Genomic DNA, 22,356 nt, shown 5'->3' with positions numbered 1-22,356 from the left:
CTTTTGTGGGATAGACCTAAATTTGACTTGGTTCAAGGGTTTCTTTTTCTTTTACAAAAAAATTCATGATCTGTACAGAACCCAGTCAAAACTACTTTAGTGGTGGAAATTTTAACAGCAGTATAGTAATAAAAAGACATGAAACGGTGCTCCTTTTCTGCAGTCACTGAGGTACAGACTGAAGGAAGCGACCCGCTGGCATCTGTACACCTGGAAAAGATTCCTGACCCCTCACTCCCCTTATCTGTCCCCAGGATAACTCTCTATCATTCAAACCAGTAGGAGTGCAAAAGCCCCTGGCTGGGCAAGTCTCTTGGGACCCAGTGCAGGACCAGCTGTGGCCTGGCAGCTGCAGGAACCTCAGGAGTCCATGAGAGCTCCCAGCGTGTGGAGCTGAAGGAGCTAAAGGCCACACTTCTCAGCTTGGGCCCTTGGACATAGTCTGTCAGCTTCTTTGGGAGCCTGACCTATCGATCATCTCCTTTCCTCTTTGTCTTCTGGCTCCTTTCTGCTGCTTTCCAGTATATTCGGTTCTCCTTGTCCTTAAATCTAAGCTTGGACTGTTACCCCCCTTAAGCTAGGAGTACCTACATACATGCGTGTACATTTGTCTATGCGTACGTGTATACACAATCTACATACATGTGACTGTGCGTATAGTGGCATTTAAAAAGTTTGAGAGACGGATTATGCCTGTCTTTTTTCACTGATAAACTCTCGGGCTGTTTTTTTCACCATTGATTCTCCATGGAAATTGCTCCTTCAGAAGTGTGCCAGTGAGCTCTGAATTGATAAATCACGAGGCGTTTTCTCACTTTTCTCTACCTTGACTTTTGTGCCACATTTGACCTGGTTGCCCCTTTCCTTGAGTTGCTGAGCTGTCTCTCTGAGTCCTCTCCGTCTGACTTTTCTACTCCTCACTGTACCCCCCAGATGTCATTGCCATGTAAAACACTTTCCTTGACCCTCCTCTGTTTCTGCACAGATTACTCCCAAATCTTTACATTTGAATCTCTTCACTGAACTCAGGGCCCACATTTATTTACCTGGTGGCCATTTTGCTTCCTTCCCCCATCTCCTGTGTCCAGTTGCCAAGACTGAGTGATGCTCTCTCCTCTTCTCTGAGGCCTTCACCTATAGATAATCTTACCTCTTGCTGGCGTCCGCTGAAGCTTTCAGTCTTGGCCCTCCGACGTGACTGCCAAAAGACTTTCTAAGCCAGAGATTGAGCAGTCCATGTCATCCCTAATCAGATGGGACTGGCGTGGGGTCTTAGAGGCTAAGATCACAAGCAGGGTTTTTTTGTTCTGTTTTAATTTTATTAGAAAGCTCTTACAAAAGTTGAAGGAACTAAGAAAAATACAATTCCCTTTTGTTGAAAGCCTTCCCTGCTCGGTTAGGTGATGCATTAGCTGTTAACTCTCACCCACATTTATGCGTGCCATCCCCAGGACCTGGACTCCACTCGTTCTTAGTGTTGCCTTTCAAAATCATCTTCCATCAGGGCTCATCTCAAGTGCCACCCCTTCCACGAAACCATCTCTGGTGGTCCCCTGCCAGAAGTCCTGGCATATTTGCTATAGGCTTTGTTCTGTCCCGTAAATGCCCATCTTCTATTATACTTAGTCTGTAGCCCAAGAAGTTCTGGCTCATTTTCTCACCTTGCCAGTTCCCTTGACTTTTATCATCCTAAAGCCCATGGAAAGTTGGAAGGTTCTAGAATTTTTGCCCCAACTCTCTGGAAAATCCAGGTGGCTGTCTGCAGGAAACGCTGTTTACTTGTCTTGTGTAGGAGCATTGTCTGATGGGCATCAAAGGGACTGTTCGGCGTAGCACAGATGGTGATTTCATTCATGCCAACGTTGACATTGACTTAATCATCACAGAAGAACCTGAAATTGGAAATATAGAAAAACCCGTAGAGATTTTTCACATTATTGAACATTTTTGCCTTGGTAGAAGACGCCTTCACCTTTTTGGAAGGGACAGTACGATCCGACCAGGTAAGACTTCAGTTTAAAAATAAAAACTTTTAAACTCAAAATATTGATGTGTTTAAATGAATAACTAACCTTTTACATCATGGAATAAATAGCGTGCAGAGTAAAATGTCCATGATACCATGGCAGTAATAGAATCTTGTGGGAAACTTGGAGAAGTTTGGGAGCTGCCTCCAAAACCAAACCAAAGAAATCATACAATTTCTCATTTTAATTCTGATCGGGAACACTAAGCTGAACTTGTTTTGCATTTGGATGTGTGCTATGTATCTGCATTTCTAAATGTTCATGTTCACAAAAGGCTCTTTAACATTTGAACTGGTGACCAGTTGAAAGGCCTAAAATCATTTCAGTTTAAGATTATTATTCTGGTGAGAAGTGGCATTTAAGAGAGGAAGCAATAGGATGACTTGGAGTTCTTTTTTGGAAGAGGATAGTAACAGTGTTGTGAGAACGTTACATTTGGTAGAATGGAAATATGTGGGGGGAGGGAGGAATCATTTCATAGAGGAAGCTAAGGTCCCCAAGAATGTTTGTTTTTCTTTCTTTTAAAATTTATATTAGAAAGCAGAATAAAATGGTTGAGTGTTATCCCTGAGGACTGAGGATTGCACAGCACAGCGCAGTGGTTCTCAGGCCATGCTGTGCGTGTGAAGCTTGTTGTGGTGGTGTGGGGGATGGCGCTGCTGGCTGGCTATTAGAAGTTAAGGGGGGCAAGCAGTGGTCGGGCTGTGCTAAACAATCCTGTACCCAGCATCCCTGCCATCGGGATCAGGCTCCAGGTTTTCCATTTTGCAAAAGCGTAGGGAAAAAAAGCAGCTGAAAATAGAACTGAATGCTTTTTGCAAGGGTGTTTTTAAGAACATTGTCCAATCTCCATTGTAGCTGTAGACCAGAGCACCATTTCAGATTTTATGGAGGGCTTTTTCAAATTCCAAAGGCTTTAGCTCTTTAAAAATTAATTAAAGTCAGATAGTTTAAATTTTTTTTTACTTAAAAATGATTTCCCATCTTATAGGCTGTTTGTGTACATGTGTTTCTCTTTTGTTTATACAGTTACAGCATTTTGAGATTTGAGATGTTTGGATTTGCTCTGGGGATCCAAAATCCAAAAGTTGCTTTGAAGTACCGTGGGTGGTTCTGCTTTTTCATCAGCCTCCCTTAAAGACAAATGAACATTTTTCACAGCACTGTGGACACAATTTACCAGCATACTGCTGACAAAGGATAGCTCCTTCTGACCTCTGGTGGCCATTTCCACAAAATGTCTCGGCTACTTTGGTGGGGACCATTGTGGAGCTTATGACCCCCCACCTTGCTGGATGTCCCCAGATTCCCACCCCCGACCATCCCGGTCCTTTGATTACTATGGTAATCTCTTCTTCTGTGTTCTGATCAGTCAGCCAGCTAGCCCTGAAGTGCTTGCTGTGTGCCGGCACTTCCATAAGTACTAGGAATGCAAAGAAAGGAGCTTATTGTCTCTTAGGAAGACAGTGTGTGTAAAGAATGAAGCTCCTCATGACGAGTCACAAACTGCAGCTCGTCTAACCTTTGCTCCGTTAGACACTCTGCTTCTTCAGCAGTCTCCTCCCACCCACAGGGCTCAAGTCCATCACCAAGGCTCTCCTGCACACCAACCAGGCCCCCCTCCTGCACACAGCCTGGTCTCCTGCACGCCAGCCAGGCCCCATCTTGTACATAGTTCTTCCCACTTTGTCCATGTTTTCAGATTAACAGGAGGCTTCTACCTCCTGATCTCTTTTCTTTGAGGTAACTCAAAAATAGACTGTTGTGGATGTAGTAGCTGTGTGTCTTGGAGAGGACCAGGACCATGTAGGAGTCATAGCCTAGTCGGTGAGATGAGATAGATACAGGGAATGTTTCCCTCCCCAAACCCCCCAGGCATTAAGGGCTGGTGGAGCACTGAGGCTCCTCTGCCTTCAGTCAGGAAGGGCTTCATGCAGGAGATGTCACTTAAACTGGACCCTGGAATCCAGGGAGGTGCAGGGGGAGGGAGCTGAGCAAATGTTGATGACTCTTTATTTTGGTCTCTTTTAGGCTGGCTTACCGTGGGACCCAATCTTACCAACAGCAACTTCAATGCAGAAACTTATGCTTCCTATTTCAGTATTCCTAATTCCCCTCTGACAGGATGCACAGAAGAGATTGAGAGACTGCGGCCAAAGTCACCCCCTCCAAAATCAAAATCCGATCGAGGAGGCGGTGCCCCGAGGGGGGGCGGCAGAGGAGGCACTTCAGCGGGCCGAGGAGAGAGAGGCCGAGAGAGGAACAGATCAAGCTTCCGAGGAGAGAGGGGTGGCTTTCGAGGGGGCCGGGGAGGGGCCCACCGAGGGGGCTTTCCCCCTCGCTAACTCTGTGGGAGGTGTGACCCCTTTGGTTCCTTTTCTTCCTTCGGGTCTCTGCTGGGACCTCGCTTTAGGAACCAAAGCCAGTCGACTCCTCACATTTGGAAACCATTGGCTACCTCCTGTGTACTCGGCTGTGGCAGGCTTTGTCTGCTTTGTCTTGAATAGGTGACCGTGCCATTGGTCATGTGCATGTGACTGAGCAGAGGGAAAAAACAGAAGTACCTTAGTCCAGATGAAATTAGTCTAGTATGTTCTAGATCAGCCAGACCCTTTACTCTGTTTTAATAGCTCAAGAAAACCTTCCAAGCCACACTCTGTTACTAGTGCCCGGATGAGGAGCTAAGCCTACTTGCTCTCCGTTTCCTCGGTCACTTTCCTAACAAGCCTGAGACCTGTCTTGGCATTGATGAAATAGAATGGGAGACCCGCTTCTTATTCCTGCTCTAACAGCAAAATGCTGGGTAAGACTTTCTGTTTTAATTTTTTTTTGTTTTAGAGTCAAACAGGTAGTCAGACAAAGTTTGGCTCTTCAGCAGGCGTAGAAGGCAGAAGCACAACAGTAATTGTGTGTGTATCAATGACTCCTTGTCTTCCTTAGAAGCTTGATGATAAAAAGCCCATCTTAGATGGGCTTGGGCACTTTCAGACTTCCAGCACCCGCTATAGATTTTATTAAGTGAAAGAGATGAGGAAAGCTGCAGAACTTAATAGGAATTATCAGCTGCCTCCTTTACATATCCCTGAAAATATAACACTCAGTGGTTAACACAAGTGACATTGGTCCTTAAATTTGTTGTGAAGGATTTAAGGAGAGATTGGCATTCATTCTAAAAACTGTACAGTGCCACTTGTGGAAAGAAATCTGATTCATTGAAGCTCTGTTTTGTTTAAATTTTTTATGAGAGACTGATTTGGTAAATCATTTATATGACACTTTATACAACCTAGTCCTCTTCTGTAACTCATGTTTTAAAAGACTTGCTGACTTTGGGGCAGTGAGAATGATTTCATTGTTAATTTTGATAAATACCATTTTATAAGATTTTGAGTAGTTTATTTCTTTTAAATGAAAGGTGATCATTATATGCACATCTTAAGTCACAACATTTGGGGAGTCTGCTTTCAAGGAACTGAACTGGTCTGTTTCTGGATGCAACTCCTAGAAGGCTAAGAGAAAAGCCTATTTAGATGTTACTAACCCATCAAGCAGACAGAAAATTCATGGAGACATCGTTGTTACATACTGCACTATGCCAAATCCTTTTTGTCTCAGTTATACCTATATTTTTTAACTAAAGTGGCACCTCAGTGAACAGATCTGCTAGGAGTAAAGTTCCTTTTAATAAAGCCACACCCTGAGTGTAGGAGGTTGGGAAGAGTTCTGGTCTCTGGGTTGGGAGCAGTGGAAGCTGAGGGGTGACATGTATCCTGAGAGAGGACATGGCACCTCTTTGGGTGACCAGGGCCTGGCCATGACTGAGGGGAGGATCAAGCCTGGCACTCAGAAGAGGTGTTCCTACTTGAAGTGGGCATCTGGACTAGACCAACGAAGGAGGCAGATGCAACCTGTTCCTTTGCTGTGGCGGCCTCCTTGTCGCTGGACACAATCCATCCATCTCTCAGGAACACTGCCCTTCCTTTCTCCCCAGTGTTCACCTCTGACAGACATCACTTTGGGAAGCGACTTCAGCTTGCCCTAGGATTGTAAGGCAAGCCCCGATGGGGGATTTGGCTGCCTGAATCTTGTCTATAGGCTCCATGAAATTCCTTAAACAGATTTGCATAAGTTATTCGGGGAATATATTATTTAATATAGGTTTCTTCCAATCTTATGAAGCCTCCAAGAATGGATTTTGAATGAGAGTTTGCAAGCCCCTAAGTTTTGAGGAAATTTCCAAACTCAGTGCAAACCAACCTCATAAATAACATCCATAAATGAATTCTCAACAATAACCGTAAAGATAGATGTGGTGCCACTGATATGAAGTTGTATTGCCAGTCTGCACCACTCTGGGGCTCTTTTTGAGCTGACTTAAATGATCAGGGATGACAGCTTACCAACTCTGAGCCAGGACGAGAGGGAAAGTTGGACCTTGGACCAACATACCACTGACCATTGGACTTGGAAGGTCACCCAAGGCCAGTCTGTCAGTGAACAAGGACTTGATGAATGGCCAGGATGATCCCTGCTCCCCACTTTCAAATAGTTCTGTAAGCTAGGAATTTTTTCTGTGTGTTAAAAGCCAAATCTGCTTCTACTTCCACTCTTTGACTAGCTCTGCTTTAGTGGCTGGGCAGATAGTCCAGTTGTCACCTTGAAGGGTTAAGCCTCTTCCAGTTCAGGAAGGATCCCCTACCGGTATTTCTCTAAGGACATCATCCTTTCCCTCTCTCAGGTCTTCAGCTCTTTACTCCCCCTCACCCCACATATGCCCTTTTCAAATCTTTCCATATCCCCTCCAGCATCTTACCATCACCTCTCACACAGACCATTGTAGGAGCCTCTTTGGTCTTTTGCCTCAGGTTTCTGCCTATTCTAGTCAGTCCACAGTTACTAAAGTGATTTTCCTTAGGCATGGGTGTGATTGCACCCTTACCCTTCTCAGTAAAGGAGCAAATGTAAACTCCCCTGAAGGGAGCCCTTTCTAACCGGGCCTCAGCCTTTTTTTCTAGGATTAGGCTGTTTTTCCTTGACCACACAGCCACACCTCACCAAGCTTAGATAATTGTTTATGGTCTTTCAGTATTTTTCAGCTAAGTCCGCAAAAAATGAGTGCACTGAATCGGGCTTGTTCAGTACCATGAGGGACTGGATTGACTTGGCCAGTTTTAGTTGCCATCTTCTCATTTTCAGCACAAATTGCTGGCAGATGTACTTGCCCTTTAGTGTGGTTCCTGTGGATGTTTAAATGGGTACTCTTCGGGGAAGTTGATTTAGATGCTGAAGGCTCTTACAGTGGGGCAGGGGGGTTGTCAGAAGCGGTAAACCCCTGCCAGTCAATTTCTTCCATCAATCTCGATGTTTTGAAAGTTTTTCATTCCACATTTATAGATTTCTTCCAGGTCCTCATTAATCTCCTGCATTGTTCCACAGAGTGTTGTGTCTAGCTGGGATGGGGAGAGAGGGAGGGAGGTAGAAGAAGGGAGAGAGGAAAGGGAGCAAAAGGAAAGAGAAACTGTAGACCTAGCCCCCTTCCCACCTGTTGCTCTGAGCACAGTAAACAAATAATAGTCCAAGTGCCTCTGGAGAGCTGCCCCTGGACTGCCCTGTGGACCAGTTCCTCAGTCCCAGACCTGCAGACCCTAGTCCGCTCCATACTGTTTTTTCCCTACTAGAGGGAACGATCTCAACTCTTTGAATGTGTCCCTGGTGCTGAGCACTGCCTGGCACCTTAGAAGAACTTAATAAATGCTTTTATCTTTTCGCTTCCATCCTTTAAGATGTTCAATCTCTAGCAATTCTGGAGAGGGAGAACTTGTGTACTCTAGAGGGAAGTGAGGGATGGGGTGGAGATTCTTGGAATTTCTACCTCTCAGGACATCATTTTATGAGGAAGTTTGTCTTTGCCTCTGTTTTGTTAATAGAAGTATTACTGTTATCTTAAATGGAATATCTCATCTTATACTACTGCAGTCAAACTTTGAATTCAAATTTGATATATCTTAGGTTAGGTACAAAGTGGCACTTGCAAACATTAGGGAAAGGGAAAGTTGTCCTGCTCTCCCTCCCACTAATACCTTTCGTTTTCTTCCCTTATTATGCAAGAAACTTTAGAAATAAGTAGAATTTGGGGTGAGTTGAGAAGCAGAAGCAGCTGCAGAGTAGGCAGCAGGCCAGAATCATCAGGTCAGCCTGAGTTCTGCTGCCTTTGGAGTCAGGATGTTGGTTCAGATCTGGTTCTGTTGCCCTTGGATCAGTTACTTAACCTCCCCAGGTCTTGCTTTCCTTAGCTTCTAATTTTCTCTCCATGTGCCTTACACTTACGTCTGTTCATCCTTACAAACCGTAGGACTTTTGCAGTCCATCCCTTCTGCCCTGGCTACACCAGAGGTTCCTAACTCCCAGTCTGGCAGCTTGTTTTAAAATTATTCGATGACTATTCCGATATAATTGTGGGCTGTTTTTTTGTTTTTCCTTTTGAAATTCTGTTTTGTTTTATGTGCTTCAAAATTTTATTCTGAGACTGGACTACAAAGGGGTTCTAGGATACAAAGGTGAAGAACCTCAGGCTACCATTTTCTGAACTTTTGGGTTGGCAGTTCAACTCTACACTATCCACTATCACCCTTTATTGAGTCCTTTGTCCTGCCAAACTACAGCCCTGCATCACTCCAACTATTCACCACAACTATTACAACAGTAGTAGAAACGCATCTGGTCTCCATCCTCTCCCCTTCCCAATCTGTCTTCCACACAGCGTCAGTGATCTTCCTTATGCCTAAGGGACCAAAAAGAATGGGCTCAAACATATGATGAAAATGTTTTTAATAAAATTTGTTTCATTTTGGTTATGTTTTAAACTGCTGGTAAAAATCCCTTAGGTTTTAGTACATAATGAATTGCACTTAACAAATGTTTTTCTCTCCGTTAAACACGTAGAATGAACCTGTTAAGGCTTATTCTCTGTGGTCAGCTTAAGTTGGGATGGGTAACCAACCAACCGCAGGGATAGAGCTGCCTTGTAATAGAGTGGTAGAGAGGCAGCCATGTTCCTGTTAACATCAGCAATACCACCGCACAACAGGAAGGCAGTATAGATGCCAGAGCTGTTCCAAAGGCTGTGGTCCAGATCCAATTAGGAGACCTTGACATCAAAGGAGGAGCTGAAGGCAACTTGAATCTTCCCCTGGAGTTTGGATAAAATGTTTTCAGAAGATCACAAGTCCCTTCAAAACAAGTTGTACAATTGAAGTCCAAATGGTTCTCCATGGAATGTGGAATAGACCCAGTTTGTGGCTGCTCCTCCAGGGTTAGTGGAGCTCCATCCACAACTGGGGCAGGCAGGCTGGTAGAAGTCTCTGATCTACATGTATCTGATGAACATGAGCAGGGTAAAGAGGCACCCCTGCATTTTTGTCAAAGCCAGTTAATGGAGAGGCCTGGCTCCAAGTGGGACAGGGGAGAATGGGTTCTAAAAGAGTAAATCCTTTAACCCTGGATCAAAAATGGCAGGCAAACCCTGTATCTTAACAGTGAATAGTTTTGTCTTTGTTGAAGGATTTTTAAAAAATGGTTGACAGTTTAAGAAAGAAAACTTAAGAGTTTTAATTGTAGACCCTTAATGTTCTGTGAGAAATGAACAGCAAGTTCTAGGTTAAGTCTATCCATCCAAATAACTTGGAGCACCTTGCCTTGCCTCTTTTTTCTTTTGTGTGATTTCATTGCTCAGGGGAATTCTGGGGAGAAAGTCACTATACCCATGCTAGTGCGCATCTTCTTAACCACTTAGTCTTGATAATTGCCTGGGAGCATTGAGAGGATAAATCACCCACCCAGAGTCATACGGCCAGTATGTGTCTGCAGCAGGACTTGAACCCAGATCTTTCTAAGCCAAAGGCCAACTCTACTCAGTATGCCAGGCTGCTGTTCTCTTCCTTGTTTTGTAAATCCCAAGGTGCATTTACCTTTGAGAAAATGCTTAATGCTACTTATATTTGATGGATAAGATTCACATAAAGTGATTTATCTCTTATTAAGATCCCTTTATATACAGGTAGAAACCTTCAAAATTGTACAAAGAACCATTAAGAATGTTGAAAGTTTTATGGACAAAGTCAGGATTGGAGGGGAAAAGGTTCAACTCAATATGTAATTCTGAAAAGTTGTTGAATGCACACAAGATTCTCTACCACAGTCTAAGCTTTGTTTAGACTGGTTGTGTAAATGTTTGCCATTGAATGGAAAAATGAGTTTGAAATGGAAAAAAAGTCTTACAAAATTAAGTACCATATAAAAATTAAGGTGGTTCTTCCTATATCATCAGTGGGAAAGGCACCAGGGTCTCCTCTCCCTCCATACATCTATACATCTTTATAATTTATAGGCATAGAAAAGAAAGAATTGAGAATGAGTCCTGTAAACTCTGCCTCATATGAAATGCATAGACTTGGATAAGAGTTTTAAAGTTTGCCATCAGAAATAGGTGCTTTCCCTAGATTTCAGAGCTGACCATCCTGTCCGTCTTCAGCTGGATACCTGAATACGGCTCTGTAGGCCACTAAATAGAGAAGATGAGCAAAGGAGATTCAGAAACTGTACGGAAAGGAAGCCTTGGGGAAAGCCCGATGCAAAACCTCCTTCAAGACAGTGAACGAGGGCGTATCATCCCCTTAGCAATGGGAAGATGGCACAAGATGGCGAGGCCAGCTTCCTCTAGCTCAGCAATTGGCAGATCTCTTTGTGGACGCAGCAAAGGAAATCCACATAAGACGCTCCTCCATAAAGACCTTTGTCTTCCACTAGGAACTGCCGGAAAAGCACCTCTGGCTGCTCTCGCTGCTTCACGATGGTAAGCTGGAAGAAAGAATATCCAGTCATTGCAGTGCTTGGGCAGTGTTTGTAGGCTTAAAAATAATACCCGCTCCTGACAAGGATGTCTAGAGTTTTTTAAATGGTGAATGGTTACCTAATTTAAAAAGTTAATTGGGGAACATGCCAGCGTGATTTTTATCATCACGAGTGTGAGAAAGACAAGCCAATGAAGCCTAGAAAACATGATCAGACAGCTGACCTCCATGCTGCTTTCCTGTTCCTTCCTATGCCTTTCTCTTTAAAGCTGGTTGGGCTCGCCAGTATGATGATATCAAAAGAAGGTCTTAATATTCTAACAGGATGAAATCAAATAGGAAGGAAGGAAACATGCTTGTTTTTTCCTATTCTAATTTTTTATTCCATTTTCTTTATTATTTGTTGATTTTTTTAGCATTCTTTTTGAGTTTCACATTCTTTCCTTTCCTCAGCCCTTCCTTCACCATTGAGAAGGCAAGCAATTTGATACCTATCATACATCTGAAGTCATGGACACCATTTCTAATTAGCCATGTTGCAAAAAAAAAAAAAAAAAAGAAAAAGTGAAAAAATAGTATGCAGTCTGCACTCAAGAGTCTATCAGTTCTCTCTCTGGGGTTGGAGAGTGTTTTTTATTGTGAGTCTTTTGGAATTGTCTTGGTTCACTGTATTGATCAGAGTGACTTCAGTCTTTCATGATTAATAATCACCATTACAGTGATCTCCTGGTTCTGCTCACTTCACTTTGCATTCCTAAGTTTTTTCTGAAACCACCCTGCTGGTCGTTTCTTACAGCAACAGTCTTCCATCACAGTCATATACTTGTTCAGCCATTCCACGGTTGATAGTCTTCCTTTAATTTCTAGTACTTTGTCATCACAAAAAGAGTGACTAGAAATATTCTTGTAAATATAGATCTTTTTCTTTGATTTCTTTGGGATACAGACCCAGTAGTGTTACTGCAGGCTCAAAGGGTATGTATGCACTGTTATAGCCCTTTGGGTACAGTTCCAAATTGTTCTTCAGAATGGCTGGATCAGTTCAGAACTCCAGCAGTGCATTACTGTCCCTATTTTCCCCACATTTCCCTCCAGCATTTGTCATTTTCCTTTTCTGTCACATTAGCCATTCTGCTGTGTAAGAGGTGTTACCTCAGAGTTGTTTTAATTAGCATTTCTTTACTTAGTGATTTGGAGCATTTCTTAATATGACTGAATAGCTTTGATTTCTTCAGAAAACTGCCTGTTCATATCTTTTGGCCATTTGTGAGTTGGGGAATGGCTTTTATTCTTTATCAGTATGGCTCAGTTCCCTATAATATCTCAGAAATTGGACCTTTATTAGAGAAACTTGCTGTAGCATTTTATTCCCCAGTTTCTTGTTTTCATTCTAGTTTTGGCTGCATTGGTTTTATTTATGCAAAACTTTACATTTCATATAATCAAAATTATCCATTCTACCTCTTCTGATCTTCTCTCTTGTTTAATTACAAATTCTTCCCTTATTTATAGCTCTGACAGGTAAATTTTTCTATGGTCCCCTAATCTGCTTATGATATTACCCTTTATGTCTAAAACCTGCACCCATTTTGACTTTATCTTGGTGTATGGTATGAGATATTGCCTGGTGTCTCCCAGTCTGCTTTTCGTTTTTCCCAGAAGTTTTTGTTGGACAGTGAATTCTTACCCCAAAAGCTTGGATCTCTGGAAAACAAGCATTTACTAAGCACCCACCATGTGCCAGGTGGTGTGTGGAGTGCTTTCCAAATATTATCTCATTTGCTTAGTAAGGTAGGTGCTGTTATTATTTTCATTTTACAGATGAGGAAACTGAAGCAAACAGAGGTTAAGTGATTTGCCCCAGGTCACACAACTAGTAAGAGTCTGAGGACAGATTTGAATTTAGCACTTCCTGATTATGGATCCCCTCGCTCCATTCACTATCCAGCTGCCTCTGCACCAGGTTTAAAAAAGAAGTCAACTATCCAAGTATAAGATGGAAATGAAAAGGCTTGATGGCATTAAAAAGAAAATAAAAAACCCAAACCTCCTGGTTTTTAACTAACTGTGAGGTCAGTCAGTAGGACTCGTGTGATATAGAGAAGATACTTGAGAAGAGGGGTGTGTTCACAACAGTGTGCAGGGGAAGACCTGCTACCATGAACAACCGAAGAATGAATGTTGTGAAATCAGAAACAACCAGCTTGACCCCAAGGAAGAGCCAGAACCAGGCATTTCCTCTGCTCATCTGCAGATGTGGAGAGGTGCTAGTCTTCCACTGCGGAATACTGCATACAATAAATTTTTTCACTGTATCAGTTTTGCTGAAAATTTTCTTTGAAAAAAATTGGAGGAAATAGCTCTCTGGAAGGGGAGAGAGAGGAACATGGGTAAAAAATACCAAGATATCAAGAAAAATCAGTTTTTAAAAATAAGCATAGAATCAGGGGCACCGGGAGGTATAATGGTTCTGCTTTGTTAAAAGAAGTGGGAAGAAAAACCACAAACCAATCCAAAGCTAATATTGCAAAAATTACAAAGAACAGGCTTGACTCAGTGAAGAATTATGGGAAGACACTTCCCCTACCTCCTTTGCAGAGTAGGGGGTGGGGTTCCACGGGTGCAGAATATTGCAAATAGTGTCAGATTTTGGGACGTATGGATTGGTTTTCTCATTAGTAGGGTTTTGCTCAAAAGTAATGAAATACTTGAAGAACTCTGATTCCTTACCTTCATTGAATATGGTTTCTTCTGTTGGATATTACTCATGGTCAGTCGGAGTTTCTGAGAGTATGGGCTCCCCACCTCAGGCAGTGATGTCTGCATTAAGAGAATTCAAATTTAGGATTCAAGTAGGCCTACTTGAAAAGAGTGTTTATACCTACTTGGCATTGGGATAGGTGGATTGGACTTATGAATTGGATGACTGAAGTGTTAACTTGACTTAAAGCTCCTTTCTGCATTCCTATTTGCCACGCTTACAATGGTAATAGAGAATTATCTTTTTGGGGAAAAACCAACAATAAGAATTACCCAATTAATTTTGGAATAAAGTCCCAAAAAGGAAAAGTGATTATCTTTGTATCAAGCAAACAGAATCCTTCTTTGGCACTTTCTCTTGGGTACATGGTGGAATTGGCACAAGGGCACCATGTTTCACACTAAAGATGTTTTTGTGCAACTCACTCTTAAAGTCTTCCCTCTGCATGTGGTTTCCCTCATTAGAATGGGAGATTCTTGAGGTCAGGGGCTCTCTTTGTATCTCTAACACGTAGCACAATGCTTGGCAAGAGTAACCACTTAATAAAGGCTTATTCCATTCATTCCTTGACTCATTCTTTTCTAGGTGGAAAAACCCAGTGACATTGCTGGGGAAAGATCTTATAGTCCCTTTTGTAGAGTCGTGACTTCTTTCACAAGTGTGGGGATTAAGGTAGTGGGGGAATGACTGAATTTCTAAAAATGACAGCTTCACTCCAGTGACCACTGTTACATCTTCAGACAAACTCTGCTCGACTGAGTTTTCAGCTGGATAAATGAGGCTCGAGAGTCCTTTGATCTGGTTAGCGGACTATGGAGCTGTGATTTGTCCCCATGCATTCCATTAAGGATAATAGGAAACCACTCAGGTTTCTTCCTTTAACACTCAGAACTATCCCCAAACTGCCCCCTAATATTAGGATGCCAAGAGCATGGGCATCAGTTGTGTACCGGAGGAGCGTCCTGGGGAACATCCAATACAGATCCCGGGCTTATGATTCAGACAAAACAGTGGCCAATGTTGTTTTCAGAAACAAGTTGTAAGAGAGGTGAGTAATGCAGCATTACTTCCCACTTTGTGCATATGTATGTACTCTGAAGATGGGCTTTTATCTGAAAATACTGGGGGCTCCCTGTATTTCTACATGTGTTTTCTGACTGGATGCCCACTGGCCATTTTATCCTGGTCTGAATGGGTGAGACAGGATGGGACGCCTGAGGTCCCTGCCAGCTCCAAGATTCTGGCATTCCATTTCAAAGTACTGACAGTGAGGATGGTAGCCACCTGTTAAACAAATGAATGCATTGTGAACAAAAGGGTCAACCCCAGCCTGTTTCATCTGGACAATCAGCACACCGTAGTTTGCACCTGTGTTAAATAAACCTAAATATTACGACCCTAACTTTCTTTAAGACTAAATTCAAGTGCCCTTCTTGCAGGAGGCCTCGCCTGATTCCCCACCCCCCCACAAACTGAGTTTGTACATGTGCTTTGCTCAATAGAATATCAATTATTTGAGGGCAGGGTCTAATTGCTTTAATTTTTTTCTTTCTGTTTCCAGTGCCTGCCTCCCCCGTAGTAGACAATGAATAAACACTTGTAGGATAAGAAAGGAGTTGTATCATTTCTTCCTATTTCCTCGGTTCATTTACCTTTTCATGCTGCATTCTAGATCTGTGGCTCAGTCTCCAGTGGGAGACAGTTTCCTTTTCAGCGATCCTTCTTTTTCTTATGATTAAAAATGCGCTCTTAAGATATTCTAAATTTTATTACTTGTTCACATGAGGAACCTTAGAGATATATCTAGCCAGATTCCATTTTTACGAATGAGGAAACTGAGGATTGGAGAAATTAAGGGACTTGCCCAGAGTCACAGTATGATAACTGAACTGAGATTTGAACCCAGACTTTTTGACTCCAGATTTAGTACTCTTGTACTGCATTACATGGATATGCTATTTAGCATGAATTATGGACAGAGATTACACATTCTTACAGTGAAAAGGCTGGGGTTCTGGTGATCAGGTGAGCCATGGAACAGCACAGTCTCCACAGAATAAAATGGCAGGTGATTGAAAGGCGATAGCTGCATCCTGGGCCCCAGTGGGTTACAATACACTGCTCATGGTGACACGTACGGAAATTGGTGGAGAGGATATCATTCAGGAATACAGGATTAGAAGAAGAAAGTCATTCGTAGAGTGAAAAGGGCTAATGGATGAGTGAGCCAAATGCCAAGCTGATAGCACAGAAAGTTTAGGAGAGCTGGAGGAAGGCCTTCAGAATATTGAGAGCATTCTTTACCATGTATTTATGGGAGGATCGAGACAAGCATCTCACAGAACGAGATGGTGTGACTTTATTTGGAGGTCGTTATAGCATGAAATGATAATAGTCACTTAAGAGTTCTCTCCGGGTGTGTGTGTGTGTGTGTGTGTGTGTGTGTGTGTGTGTGTGTGTGTGTGTGTGTGTGTGTGTGTGTGTGTGTGTGTGTGTGTGTGTGTGTGTGTGTGTGTGTGTGTGTGTGTGTGTGTGTGTGCCTGGAAACAGTTCAACGTCATATCCATCACAATAACTGCTGTACTTGGCAGCTGCTCACCAGAATGCCTGGCACTGATGGATCAGGTTATTGCCATTTCCTCGAAGGAAAAGGTATCTCTACAGCATATCTGGAGACCCAGGTACTCTCTTTTCTGTTTCTCCATTACAGGAGGACAGCTGTGTGTTCCATTACACATTGTTTAAGATGTCTAAATGTGACACAATAGAATTGCCTGTTACAGTCATCGTAAGATCATTAAAATTTTTAGTTCCTCTACATTTCCTCCCTCAGCCTTAGCCTAAATATTACAATCTATTTCTTATGCAGCACTATGGGTGTTGTTGGTTTTTCCTTTCTGTAATCCAAAGACGGATGTTAAAAGGAGAAAAGCGAAAGTTTTTATTTTGAATTCAGCCACAACCCTCTCCTCACTCCTCTGTATCTATCACACCCCAAAAGGAAAAATGAAACTTACTACATCTGTGTTGATATGTGTAAAGGAGGGCACATTAAATATTCCTTGGATCAGCTCTGGTGGCGTGCTCACTCCCAGCCACAGGAACATTCGGAGCCCGTTAGCCAACAAGAACACTCCTCCTTCAGAGAGACGCTCTTCAGAGCAGCGAATGGCAGCCGGCAGGGTTTCGCTCTTGACATCCATTGTGTGCTATGGAAACCAAAGCAGAGCCAGAGAGTCAAACTTTTTGAACTCAGCCCCCTTTGTCCTCTTAAGAATCACTGAGGTCCCTCCCCAAAGAGCCTTTGTTTATGTGGGTCACATCAATCTACATTTGCTGTATTAAGATGTCTTAGAATTACTGTGAGAGTCATTTTAACCTTGGGAATCCCCTGAGAGGGTCTCAGCAACCCACAGGGGAACCCGGGACCACATTTGGAGAAGCAATGATCTAAAAGTTATTTGGACGTAACCCACTGTATGCCCTTGTGAAATCAGGACCCCAGAAGCATTCAAACAGACTCCATGACTTTTGTTTGAACCCCTGATCCAACCTTCCACATTAAAAATTCCAGGATCAAAGATGAATCCTTCTTTCAGCCATTCTCAGCTACACTCACCCAGGCCAAATCCTCCAAGGACTGAATGTTCTTGAAGTGCCTTACAATGGTTTTCTTTATTCTACTTATGCCAAGGTCAAGTACGATCTGCACTACTAAGGGTGATGCTTTCACACTGGACTGTGAATGGTCCTTTGGGATGCTCATCTTGCAGAGGGCAAGGCTACTCAGGCTGATTTCCTGCCTGACCTGTGGTTTCTGACAAATACCTGTCACACTCATGCATGTGTATGTGTGTGTCTGTGTCTGTGTCTGTGTGTATGTCTGTATGATTACTGGCACACAAGAGTTGTCACCAGTGTGAGCAGTCAGGATGCCATCTCCTGAACAACAGAACCGGACTTCTTTGGCCTGTCTGGAATTTTAAAGTTAATGGAAAGCTTCCTTCAGAGCAGTGTCCAGGAGCCCCCTCTTACAATACAAGTCTCCTTTCTCCCCAGTTGTTAGAACCATTTCACTCTTGAAATGACTTTGAATAACTTTGTATTTGCTTTTCAGAGGACATGCTGTACCCCGCTCTGCCACCCTAAGAAAATTTGAGCTCCCTAATTAAGCACAAGGCTTACTTGGGGCTTTGTCTCTGTACCCCTGGTGCTGAGTACTGAGTAGATGCTTAAGGAATGTTTGATCAATTAACCTGAGTATTTAATTGGGTGAGAAGTCCCAACTTGGTGAAGGAAATTATATGAATCATATAGAATTATTCAGGAAAATGAAGTCCCCCAAGTGCCCCATCATCTTCTCTCCTTATCTGCCTTCTTCCAACTTTTGTGACCACATCTAGATACGAAAGCACAGTGTCCTCCAAATCCTAAAACATTCCCAGAAGGTGCTCATGATCCTGACTTCCATATTTGGTGCATGTGACTGAGAAATGGTCTAAGGAAAGAGCCGACAACGTCATCCCCTCCTGCTGATGCTGATACCTACTATTGGTATGAGCTGTGGGTAGAAGAAGAGCTGTGTGTCCGCGACATCCATTGACATGACCAGCTGTCTCTGATATGCTCGTTCATCCATTGAGATCTCTGGTCTGCTCAGTAGCACACAATTTTTTAGCAGACTGTTCATGTACACTGGGAATACCTTCATGGCATCAGGCAGAATGAGCTGAAAAGAGAATGGAATTGTTGGATGGTCATTTCTGACCTTGGAAGGGGCAGCTAGGTGGTGCAGTGGATGGATTGCTGGGCCTGGAGTCAGGAAGACTCATCTTTATGTGTTCAAATCCAGTCTCAGACACAGACTAGTTATGTGATCCTGGATAGGTCACTTCACCCTGTTTGCCTCAGTTTCCTCATCTGTGAAATGAACTGGAGAAAGAAATGGCCAGCCACTCCAGGATTTCTGCCAACAAAACCCCAAATGGGTCCAGTGAAGAGTTGGACGCAACTGAACAACCACAAAAATGGACAATCTATGTTCTGGGTAAAATTGGTACTGCCAAGTGAGTAGAAGAGGTGATGCACTCCCTCCTTCTCCCCTCTCTTCAGGGAGAGAGCCAAATGCTCTGTGGAAGTGTTTCACAGTTGAGGAATCTGAGGCAGACAAAGGTCAAATGACTTGCCCAGGGTCACACAGCTAGTGTCTGTGGTCACATTTGAAATCACCAGACCCAGCTGAATTTGCTGTCCCTCCTAGCTGCTCATTCCTGGAGACAAGGGATTATCTGGTTGCTATGTGGGAGCAGAGAAATGAAGGGGTTAGAACAAAGTATGGAGGGAGGTATTCAAATTACAAGCTTGGCAAAGAATCTGCGGTGAAGATACTCCTAAGAAAGACCCAGGAGTGAGCAGTCAAGGTCAGGAAAGCCTCATTTCTTCGTTCCCTGGGAAAGTACTGCACTGTGGGTTTGAAAAGACAATTATGTCCCTGACAAAGGGGGGTTTGGGGTGGGGGAGGCATGGGGAGAGGGGGATAGTGAGGTGCGTGGAAGCCTGGACAAGGTAGCAAGGTCCTCTGGGCAAGCTCAGGTAATATCTCGGGCTAAAGGCATTCGCATCTGCCCAGTCAGTCTGGCTCGCCAGCATCACCCGATGGGTTATACATTTCATGAAATTATGTGCATCAAGTCTATGATATAAACCCTAACACCACATCTGGAACATTGAAACCAGGCCTCTTCATCTTTAGGGAATGGCCGTATTATTGTTTTTGGGCTGTGCAAGGGTGTGTCCAGGTGATGGGACAGACAGGCAAGTGCTCAGTTCCTCTGAGTCTAGACTGGGTCCTCCTCACCTGGCTGACAGCTGAGGGGCTGGCACAGTTCTTGCGGTAACATGCCAACATGTGAGCGGTCTGATGCACCAGGATGTCCCGGACCGTCTTCAAGGGCTGCGTGAGAACGGCTGAGAAAGCTACAAGCAGAAGAAGGCAAAGGGCATAAGACTTAGAGATAGGATCCCAAGGGCAGAGAAAACATCCAAAGCCTTTAGATTCAGCTCTGCCAGTTCCAGCTAAGAAGCCCAATAGTCCATTATCCCTGAACCAAAGAGAATGGGTTTACATTGTCCCTCGTCCTTCCCTGTCTGCTTTTCTTTAGAGAGGTGAGAAGGGAACCCTAGACATGGATAACTGGCTACCTCAATTGTCCCAATACTTAAAACACAGTGTCAGTTTTAGTTAGTAGATGGAAGATGACCCCTTGGTGTCAAGGTGAGAATCCTGGATTTGGGGTTCGAGCACCTGTATACAGTCCTAGCTCTGCTCATTACTACCTGTCTGGGTGACTTTGGGCATACCACCTAACTTGTCTGGGCCTCCATTTTTGCGTCTGTGAAATGGGGATGTCAGACCCATGGTTCTCTGTGGTCCTTCTAAGTTTAGTTCCTTGGTTGAATTTCTGCTTTCCAGTACTCAAAGGATTACTTTTACCTACTTGTTCTCATTTGAGTTCCCCTAGCAGGGAAGGCTTGTCCAGACAGTTCCAAGTGACCTGAACTGTGGCCCTAAAGTGCATTTGTGATCCTCTGGCCTGTTTTCTCCATAGAAACAATGTCCTAAAGGCAAATTAGGCTTCTAGGACAGGGCACAGCATCATATTGAATGAATGAGCAGGCTAGAAGGCTCTCCAAGAATGACACTGGAGAAGTGACTAGTCACACATAACAGTGCTTCTATTTTCAATGGAACTGAATTGAATTCAGCATTTCCCAAGGGAAAATCCGCTCAGGGTTCCACTTGGGATTGCCAGGAGTCTGTGGTCCCAGTTTTAAGTTCCTGGGGTGGTTGGTTCCCTTATCTTAAGGGAAAGGGGTCCAAAGAAGGGGGTGGGGGAGGTTGAGAGATTTCAGGGATGGGCATTCTGGGGTGGAGAGTGGAAGAGGACCTGTGGGGACATATAAGACATGGAGATGGAGAACAAGGGAAGGACACAAACGTTTATTCAGGGCCAGGCACTGTGCTAAGTGTTTTAAATATGATTTCAAACGACCCTGGGAGTCAGATGCTATTATATCTCTATTTGACAGGTAAGCAAACTGAGGCAGACAGTGGTAGGTGACTTGCTCAGGGTCACACAGCTGCTAAGATCTGAGGCTGGATTTGAACTCAGCTCTTCCTGACTCTAGGTCCAGCTCTCTACTGTTGAAGCAGAGCCTCCTACCTGTTCAAAGGATCATAGATAATACATCTGGAAGATGCATTCTAGAGAGCGGTCAGTGATTTGTCAAGGGTCACACAACTGGCAAGTGTCTGAAGTGGGATTTGAACCCAGCTCTTCCTAATTTCAAGCCTAACAGTCTCTATGCCCTTTCACTCTTGGACGGCCCTTCCGATGATTTCTTTTTCTTTTTCTCATGAAGAAACTTGTGGATGGGCAGGCTAAGACAGCAGGAGACTGGAGAAGGAAAATCCCCCATCAGGCAATGGAAAAGACTGAGGAGCCTCCATGACCCACAGGCCCACTGGCTGGGGCAGCTGTGCCCACCACGGTGCCCATTGTTATGGGAGGCATAGCTCCAATCTTCCTATTGTCTCCACTGAGGTATGCTGGTCCCCTCTTTGGGCTCCAGAGCACATTCACCCAAGTTCAGGAATCAAGGGAAAAGAGTATCTTTTAATCAGTGAAATACTTCCTGAGCCCCCAGACTGGGTAGGTTCCCCAACAGAGAGATGGAGTTTACCTGACTTGGCAAAGAAGTTGATGAGGGCGTCCGTCTCACAGCTCTTGTAGAGGTCAGCCAGCTGGCTGCTGCAGTTCAGGCTGATGTTGTGGATCCTCAGCCTTCTCTGACCACTGATGGTCGTATAGAGCACAGCACACTGTGGGACAAGGAAGGCAACAGGCTTTGCTCGCTGGTCTACAGTTCATTCAGTCATTCATTCTTAGCTCACTGGACTATATAGTTCATTCATTTATTCTTAGCTTGCTGGTCTACAATTCATTCATTCATTTTGCTTTATTCATTCACTCACTCATTCATTCACTTATTCTTTCATTTATTCAAAAAACCTTCATTAGAAGCCTGCCGTGCCATTGCTAGCATGGTGCTGCCTCTCCTAATTAGAAGGTGAGCTCTTTAAGGGGACAGGAAAGTCCCACTTTTCCATTCATACCCTCAGTTAATAAATGCTGTTCAGTTCTATTCCAATCCCCTCCACAGCATGCCTGTGTGCAGCTTGGTTTGCTTGACATCATTCAGGACTCGGAAAGAACAATGAAGAAGTTCTTTCCTTTCTGTTAAGCTTTCTGAGGGATGCCCGCCTTCCATACTCTGCTTCCTCTAAGGGGCCAGCCTTCCCAAATCCCCTTAGAGCTGTCTCCCACCTTAAAGGATTACTGGTCTGTTTATATGCTGTCATGGGGGTGTGATGAGGCTCACAAAAGCTGGTTGTCACAGTGTCAGCATTTGCAGTTCTGAAATTGGTAAATACTACAAAACAGGGCTTGATTTATCATTTTGTTGATTATCTAGACTTAAGAAAGTAATAGAGACCATGTTAATAATGCAAGTTGCACAGACATCCTCTCCTTCCCAAGAGCTGGTTGTTGAAGCATCTACCAGCGCACCTGGTACCTAGTTGTATACCATCACTGAATGCAGATTCCTGAGGGAAGGGACTGTTTTCTTCTTAGTCTTTTCAACCCCATGTAACCCC

At 43.7% G+C, this 22,356-nt stretch overlaps 2 protein-coding genes across 8 annotated transcripts in view; one reads left to right on the top strand and one right to left on the bottom strand.

Moving 5' to 3' along the window:
* METTL14 (methyltransferase 14, N6-adenosine-methyltransferase non-catalytic subunit) overlaps window positions 1–5,411 on the top strand; it is a 32,751-nt gene extending 27,340 nt beyond the window's left edge. For 4 of the 5 annotated variants that reach the window (XM_072625381.1, XM_072625380.1, XM_072625384.1 and 1 more), the window contains 2 exons: window positions 1,793–2,003; window positions 4,059–5,411. In XM_072625381.1, the coding sequence (XP_072481482.1) occupies window positions 1,793–2,003; window positions 4,059–4,372 (525 nt within the window). In that variant the 3' untranslated portion in view covers window positions 4,373–5,411. The remainder of the gene's footprint in view (window positions 1–1,792; window positions 2,004–4,058) is intronic. The other variant, XM_072625382.1, reaches the window with a different exon arrangement.
* A 3,427-nt stretch (window positions 5,412–8,838) lies between these two features.
* SEC24D (SEC24 homolog D, COPII coat complex component) overlaps window positions 8,839–22,356 on the bottom strand; it is a 105,433-nt gene continuing 91,915 nt past the window's right edge. For all 3 annotated transcript variants that reach the window (XM_072625372.1, XM_072625373.1, XM_072625374.1), the window contains exons 18-23: window positions 21,381–21,519; window positions 19,495–19,613; window positions 18,187–18,366; window positions 16,655–16,846; window positions 13,607–13,696; window positions 8,839–10,883 (exon numbers count right to left, since the gene is read on the bottom strand). In XM_072625372.1, coding sequence (XP_072481473.1) covers window positions 10,743–10,883; window positions 13,607–13,696; window positions 16,655–16,846; window positions 18,187–18,366; window positions 19,495–19,613; window positions 21,381–21,519 — 861 coding nt within the window. In that variant the 3' untranslated portion in view covers window positions 8,839–10,742. The remainder of the gene's footprint in view (window positions 10,884–13,606; window positions 13,697–16,654; window positions 16,847–18,186; window positions 18,367–19,494; window positions 19,614–21,380; window positions 21,520–22,356) is intronic.

Source organism: Notamacropus eugenii, chromosome 7 (assembly GCF_028372415.1).
Source record: "Notamacropus eugenii isolate mMacEug1 chromosome 7, mMacEug1.pri_v2, whole genome shotgun sequence".
Taxonomy (NCBI): Eukaryota; Metazoa; Chordata; class Mammalia; order Diprotodontia; family Macropodidae; genus Notamacropus; species Notamacropus eugenii.
Note: the sequence above shows the minus strand (reverse complement) of the source record. Positions and strands in the feature narration are given on the sequence as shown.